The following is a 7,755-nucleotide window of genomic DNA, read 5'->3' on the forward strand; positions in this document are numbered from 1 at the left end:
CCACTATCATCCTGCATTAAAATCATTGAGTAAGTTTTTGCTGGTGCTGACCAGCTACCTAACTTCCAAATACATACAAAATGGGGATTCTGGAAGTTGGGATGAGGATCTGGGAGACTTTGACGGTTGACTGGGAATTCTCATGTGGTGCACCAGATTCGGTATCTATCCCACTATCATCCTGCATTAAAATCATTGAGTAAGTTTTTGCTGGTGCTGACCAGCTACCTAACTTCCAAATACATACAAAATGGGGATTCTGGAAGTTGGGATGAGGATCTGGGAGACTTTGACGGTTGACTGGGAATTCTCATGTGGTGCACCAGATTCGGTATCTATCCCACTATCATCCTGCACTGAAATCATTGAGTAAGTTTTTGCTGGTGCTGACCAGCTACCTAACTTCCAAATACATGCAAAATGGGGATTCTGGAAGTTGGGATGAGGATCTGGGAGACTTTGACGGTTGACTGGGAATTCTCATGTGGTGCACCAGATTCGGTATCTATCCCACTATCATCCTGCACTGAAATCATTGAGTAAGTTTTTGCTGGTGCTGACCAGCTACCTAACTTCCAAAATGCTTACATGCAAAATGGGGATTCTGGAAGTTGGGATGAGGATCTGGGAGACTTTGACGGTTGACTGGGAATTCTCATGTGGTGCACCAGATTCGGTATCTATCCCACTATCATCCTGCATTAAAATCATTGAGTAAGTTTTTGCTGGTGCTGACCAGCTACCTAACTTCCAAATACATACAAAATGGGGATTCTGGAAGTTGGGATGAGGATCTGGGAGACTTTGACGGTTGACTGGGAATTCTCATGTGGTGCACCAGATTCGGTATCTATCCCACTATCATCCTGCATTAAAATCATTGAGTAAGTTTTTGCTGGTGCTGACCAGCTACCTAACTTCCAAAATGCTTACATGCAAAATGGGGATTCTGGAAGTTGGGATGAGGATCTGGGAGACTTTGACGGTTGACTGGGAATTCTCATGTGGTGCACCAGATTCGGTATCTATCCCACTATCATCCTGCATTAAAATCATTGAGTAAGTTTTTGCTGGTGCTGACCAGCTACCTAACTTCCAAAATGCTTACATGCAAAATATTCTGGAAGTTGGGATGAGGATCTGGGAGACTTTGACGGTTGACTGGGAATTCTCATGTGGTGCACCAGATTCGGTATCTATCCCACTATCATCCTGCATTAAAATCATTGAGTAAGTTTTTGCTGGTGCTGACCAGCTACCTAACTTCCAAATACATACAAAATGGGGATTCTGGAAGTTGGGATGAGGGTCTGGGAGACTTTGACGGTTGACTGGGAATTCTCATGTGGTGCACCAGATTCGGTATCTATCCCACTATCATCCTGCATTAAAATCATTGAGTAAGTTTTTGCTGGTGCTGACCAGCTACCTAACTTCCAAAATGCTTACATGCAAAATGGGGATTCTGGAAGTTGGGATGAGGATCTGGGAGACTTTGACGGTTGACTGGGAATTCTCATGTGGTGCACCAGATTCGGTATCTATCCCACTATCATCCTGCATTAAAATCATTGAGTAAGTTTTTGCTGGTGCTGACCAGCTACCTAACTTCCAAATACATACAAAATGGGGATTCTGGAAGTTGGGATGAGGATCTGGGAGACTTTGACGGTTGACTGGGAATTCTCATGTGGTGCACCAGATTCGGTATCTATCCCACTATCATCCTGCACTGAAATCATTGAGTAAGTTTTTGCTGGTGCTGACCAGCTACCTAACTTCCAAAATGCTTACATGCAAAATGGGGATTCTGGAAGTTGGGATGAGGATCTGGGAGACTTTGACGGTTGACTGGGAATTCTCATGTGGTGCACCAGATTCGGTATCTATCCCACTATCATCCTGCACTGAAATCATTGAGTAAGTTTTTGCTGGTGCTGACCAGCTACCTAACTTCCAAAATGCTTACATGCAAAATGGGGATTCTGGAAGTTGGGATGAGGATCTGGGAGACTTTGACGGTTGACTGGGAATTCTCATGTGGTGCACCAGATTCGGTATCTATCCCACTATCATCCTGCATTAAAATCATTGAGTAAGTTTTTGCTGGTGCTGACCAGCTACCTAACTTCCAAAATGCTTATATGCAAAATGGGGATTCTGGAAGTTGGGATGAGGATCTGGGAGACTTTGACGGTTGACTGGGAATTCTCATGTGGTGCACCAGATTCGGTATCTATCCCACTATCATCTTGCACTGAAATCATTGAGTAAGTTTTTACGGTTCGTGGTCAAACCCCCAACTTCCATTTTGCCTGCATACCAAATAAACTTCCTAGAGCAAATATTATATATAAAATTCTCAAAATTGTGGTCTGGATCAATTTTTTTATTCCCTAATATTTATTCTTATATTTTTTTTAAGTATTTTAATTATATTATGAAATTAAATATCTTTTTTCACTTCTTTTTGTGGAGGTATTTTATTCTGTATTAACTGTCATTTTGAAATTGCTCAGTTGTGCTCTTTTTGGGTATGATTTTTGAGTTGGGTAAAAATTTCAGGGTAGTATGCGTGTCTCCCGGGCATTGTTTTCCTTTTTCTGTGCACGAAAAAAATGTGAATTTCATGCAGTAAACCCACTGTGCAAAATGCTAGTAAATCCCTGAAGATCACCACTATATCTTTGTCGTCAGACCCGTGTATTTTTATGCTTCTGCCCATCCGGAAATGGCCAATGAGCCCCGTCGGATCCTCGACAACTTTCTGCATCAGAAACTCAACAGTCTCCATGGAGCTGTCCTGAGCAGTGGAAAGGTGACTGAGCAGGAGCTCCTCGAGGCCTACAGGCAGTACCAGGATGACGGTGAAATCAGAATGCCAGTCCAGGAAGAAAATCCAGAACGTCACAATCAACGTGTGAGATTATTCTTCGGTTCTGCCATTCTCCTGTTCATCCTTGTGGCCACACCACTGATCAGCATTGTCCTTGAGCATATCATCAGTGTTCGTTGCCTCCTGCCCAACAACTATTTGGTATGGGAAGCCACACGACCAGTGTCAGATTGCGATTTCTGTCGTGGCGTTCAAGGTCCTCTGATCTTTGGCAATTTGTCCCAGGAGGAATTCAAACCCTATGCATACTCATCCCAGCCCATCATCCTCAAGAATGCCATTTCACACTGGCCAGCCACCAAATTGCTCAATTACACCTTCCTTCGCGATCTCTATGCCAAAATTCCCGGAGCTCTCGACAGTGTCCAGGATGATTGCCAGTTTCTGCATTTCAAATCGAATTTTCTCACTCTACGAGACGTCTTCTCTATGTCTCAAAGTAGAGCGGAGTTCCGGAAAGGAGAGGTGCCCTGGTACGTCGGATGGTGAGTAATCATTTCAATTGAAAGCCAGTGATAAGCCTAGATCAGCTTATTGAGGTGCGATTCCTTCGTTGCAAATTCGGATTGTGGCAAACTTGAACGATATTTATACATAAATAATGCAAATTGCGTTTAATAATTCTTAAACATATGTAACTTATTATCGTTATTAATGAGGAAAACTTAATGACAAATGCATAAAAGTGTCTGAAAATATTTAAAGTCGATTATCTCGGAAACTATGAGAGATAGAGGCCTCAAACATTACGTCCATTTAGAGCCCCTTTCAGGCTTGATATATGCAAAATTTCACTTGAAAATTAAGAAAATTGGATCAGAAATGCATAAAAGTGTCTGAAAATCTAAAAAGTCGATTATCTCGGAAACTATGAGAGATAGAGGCCTCAACTTTACATTCATTGAGAACCTCTGTCAGCGACCCGAGAAAATCGCTCCTCGCGAAAATCCATGAAAAAATTCGCGCGCCCCGAGAAAATACGCGAAAAAATACGCGACCCACGAAACTCCGAAAAAATTACGTGCCCCGCGAAAATCCGCGAAAAAATTCGCGTCTCGCGAAGATCCGCGAAAGACATCGCAGATCGTGAATTCGTCAGTTAAATCAGCATTTATCGTAACTTAATTTTTGCGATTTTGAGATATATACATATTTGGAATCAGCGTAATTTTGTTTATTAAACGCACTTGTGAAAAAGAAACTTTTATAAGGCCAATAAAAATTATTTAAAAACAAAAATTATCGTAAGTGCCCTTAATTAAGAAAAATTTATCAGAATTTGTCGTAACTTCCATTTTTGGGGAAGTTACGACAAATTTCCATACAAAATTTTCAATAATCAGCATTTGCCGTAAGTTCTTTTGCTCACTTGCGTGGCTTGTAATTTGCAGCAAAATTGCAATATTTCTCTATAAAACGTTTACAAACTCTTCCAAATATCGAAAGACAGTGCGAATAGTGTAACATGAAATCATTTTAATTCAATATTTGCGAGAAAAAAGTGAGAAAAAAATCCCTACCCATCTGTCATTAATTTAAAACAAAACAAACGACGTGGCGCACAAAATTTATTAGAATTTATTTAATAAAACTTATGAAATAAAAACTCTTAGGGACAGGGATAACAGTATTATTGACTAATTTAGTTAAATAAAGGCGCTTATTATCACTAGAATAATTCAAATTGATATAATGCATTTTAGAAAATTGTCGTAACTACCAGAATCTCCATACATTGGCTTTACAAACGATGGAAGTTACGATAAAATATTATTGTGTTTCTTCTAACATATTTCTCAATATTGCAGCTTTTAAATAATTTTTTAAAGATTTTCTCGAGTTAACTTACAGTTTATTAGTGCCACTTTTATTATTTTGACTCAAAAGTATCGCATTCGGGGCTCATTTTTAAGAAAAATAATATTGAACTGAAAATTTCGTAGAAAAGTTGTCAAAAGGAAGTTACGACAAATGCTGATTAAACTGACGAATAATTGTATATGCCACCTTACAAATCTTCGAATATAGACTGACTATGTAGAGAGGGAGAGTGAGAAAAAGGGAGAGTGAGAGGGTGCTATATAGGCTAAGGGCCTTGACAGACTTGAGGATTAGCCGAGAGACGGCTTAGCGTAATTATATCCGAAATAATCGTTAAACCACATTTCTGTCATTTTCCAAAGCCGTCTCTCGGCTTAAGTCCTAAGTGTGTCTAGGGCATAAGGCTCATAATTTTGGACAGTCTGCCTATAAGCATCGATGTTCCAAGTTTGAAGTGCGATATTTTCAATACTACTTTTTTGTTACACTCTTTTCAGAAGGATTGTTTAGAAACTTGGCAAGCTATTTATCATCTCATTTTTACTAAAATTAGTTTTAATACGTTTAAAAATGAATTGATATGTAGAGGTGAATTTGGCTCTTATTTTGGACAACTTGGTTATTAATTTTTACAACTTGGCTGTAAATTTGGACAGCTAATCCGCCTCAACAGGATGCCCATTGTTCTTCATTTCATGAACCAATCTTACCAAGTCCTCTTCCTGTTCATGTAAGGGAAACGTAGAATGTCACGAGAAACCCGGAAACTTTCCATATCATTTATTATAGTGAGTTGACTTCGGTACTCCAAGTACGTGCGGATTCACTCATTCCCTTAGTCATCACAAAAGCTAAAACTTCACGGAATTTCGTGCGAAAAACACCTGTCCAAAATAAGAACCATCACCTCACTGGTAAATGCCATAAAAAATTTCTCATTTTTCACATGAAAAATCTAATTCACAAGGCAAATCTCACTTCAGGTCAAATGTACAAATCACCACCAACATGAATCAACACAATATTCAATGAATATTCAATAATATCACTCAAAAAAGCGAAGAAACATTGTTAGTACTTCACCATAACTAAATAAGACTGAAGTAAACACAAAGTTCTGTCATATTTCTCGTAAGCAATTGCTCACACTGAATTTTCAACAAAGCAATTTCAACTCAAATCATATTCAAAATTTAACGTATTTAGTGTTAAAATCTTCCAAAAAGAACAAATATTTAGATAGAATTCATTTTTCATTAAAATATTGGAATAAAAATCCATAATTTTAATCAATTTATTTTTAGTGTCCAATTTTATCCTCAAAGTGTCCAAAATAAGAAACTGGACAAAATTATGAGCCTTTCCCCTATATGGGGAAAGCTTGTCCGACTCCGCTTCTCCCGCTTTTTTCCCGCCTGACGCTAATAGCAAATATTCTTAAAATTGAAATCTTTAAAGTGAAATATCTCGAGAACCGTTCGACGAATGTCTTAATTTATTTTTTTTAAATTGGTCTAAATTTTCTGGACTACAACATAAACATAAAAAATTCAAAATCGCATGCTTAGATTTCGAGATAAACTACAAAACGTGATTTTTAACCGGTTTAGAACCGGTTTTTCAAAAAACTAATAGCACAGAAATCGTCGTACGCGCGCGTAGATATATTTAAAAAAAAAAATATGAAGATATCTCTATCCAAACCAGAGATATTGCGTACTACGGACGGCTGGCCGGACGGCAGCCGGACCCGAAATTACCGGCTTATGATTTTCGGCATCAGGGATGTTCAAAACATATACCCTGTGAATTTCAGCTCGATCGGAGCACTTTGAGAAAGTCCGAGGATTACAATAGGTGTGATTAGAAAGAATCACACCTAAAAATTATTTGTATTGGTATTAAGCATATGCTTCATGCAAAGCTGCAGATGATTTCGTTCGAGATGAATAATTTCGATTAATAATTCCTGGGCTTATTCCAGGAGCAATTGCCACCCTCAAGTGCTCACTGAACTGAGGAAGCTCTACCCTCGACCTCATTTTTTGCCCGAGGATGCCGAAATGCCCAATACGGACTTCATATTTCTGGGCTATGAACAGGGAGCTGTGATGCACCTGGACTACATCCCTCGGCTCATGTGGCAAGCTCAATTGCGTGGCAATAAGAGCTGGGTCCTAGCTCCGACTCCAGAATGTGACTCCCAGTGCAAAAGCTTCTCATTCTACGTTGAACCCGGAGATGCTGGTAAGTTAAACTGTCTCCCTTCTGAGAACTCCTCTTATAAACTCCTTCCTGCAATTGACTTTCTTTCAGTGCTCGTGGATACGAGGCTGTGGTACCATGGAACTTACGTGCCCAAAGGCGAATTTTCACTGACCATCCAGTCAGAATACGGATAATCTTCCATATTAAACCATCCCCCCAAATTAACCCCCCGCGAAATTAAGAAATTGTGCCATTGATACGCATAGTCAGATTGTCGTGGAAGTATCTCATCAGCCCAAAGAGATTTACTTATATATATGTGTATACCAATGTCAGGAGAACTTCCAGAAATGCCTACTCCAATGTAGGCAGGCAAATTTTTTTGTGTCCAAATTGTACATTTTACCATTCAGTGTAAGCTATTTAATAACTAGTCATGAAAAATTGTAAAATTACCTTCACACACCCAATTTGACCCTGATCATGCCCTTTTTCATGATGAGATTAATAAATATTATATGCAATAATTTAATCAACGTCTTTGATATTTTTAGTTTAAATAAATAAAAGTGAAAAAAAACTTGTTAAAAAATGTTTTTTATTGATTTTTGTTTAACTCTTTCGTCTCTTTTGGGACTCTGAGTACCCAAAGCAGCATATGAATATTCAGTGAAAAATAGTGTTTTTTAATTATTCAGAACTGAGAAAAATTCAATTCTTTTGGATGATTACAAACTATAAGGATGTCCAAATGTAAGGTATTTTTTGTAGAACCTTAATTAATTCCTGAGCTTAGATATTTTTAATTAAAAAAATGTGAAATTGGCTTG

At 38.6% G+C, this 7,755-nt stretch overlaps 1 protein-coding gene across 1 annotated transcript; it reads left to right on the forward strand.

Annotated features, from left to right (window-relative positions):
- The first annotated feature begins 2,545 nt into the window (after nucleotides 1–2,545).
- Nucleotides 2,546–7,457, forward strand: LOC129802864 (uncharacterized). Its single transcript, XM_055849053.1, has 3 exons — nucleotides 2,546–3,381; nucleotides 6,702–6,964; nucleotides 7,034–7,457. Exons 1-3 carry the CDS (start codon nucleotides 2,732–2,734, stop codon nucleotides 7,117–7,119), a joined length of 999 nt encoding a protein of 332 aa, XP_055705028.1. The 5' UTR covers nucleotides 2,546–2,731; the 3' UTR covers nucleotides 7,120–7,457.
- The last annotated feature ends 298 nt before the right edge of the window (nucleotides 7,458–7,755 follow it).

Source organism: Phlebotomus papatasi, chromosome 2, assembly GCF_024763615.1.
Source record: "Phlebotomus papatasi isolate M1 chromosome 2, Ppap_2.1, whole genome shotgun sequence".
In the NCBI taxonomy this organism is placed as follows: Eukaryota; Metazoa; Arthropoda; class Insecta; order Diptera; family Psychodidae; genus Phlebotomus; species Phlebotomus papatasi.

Coding starts and splice junctions, on each gene's coding strand:
- LOC129802864 (XM_055849053.1), top strand. CDS start 2,732: ATGGCCAATGAGCCCCGTCGGATCCTCGACAACTTTCTGCATCAGAAA. Junction 3,382..6,701: donor GTGCCCTGGTACGTCGGATG/GTGAGTAATCAT, acceptor GGCTTATTCCAG/GAGCAATTGCCACCCTCAAG. Junction 6,965..7,033: donor CGTTGAACCCGGAGATGCTG/GTAAGTTAAACT, acceptor ACTTTCTTTCAG/TGCTCGTGGATACGAGGCTG.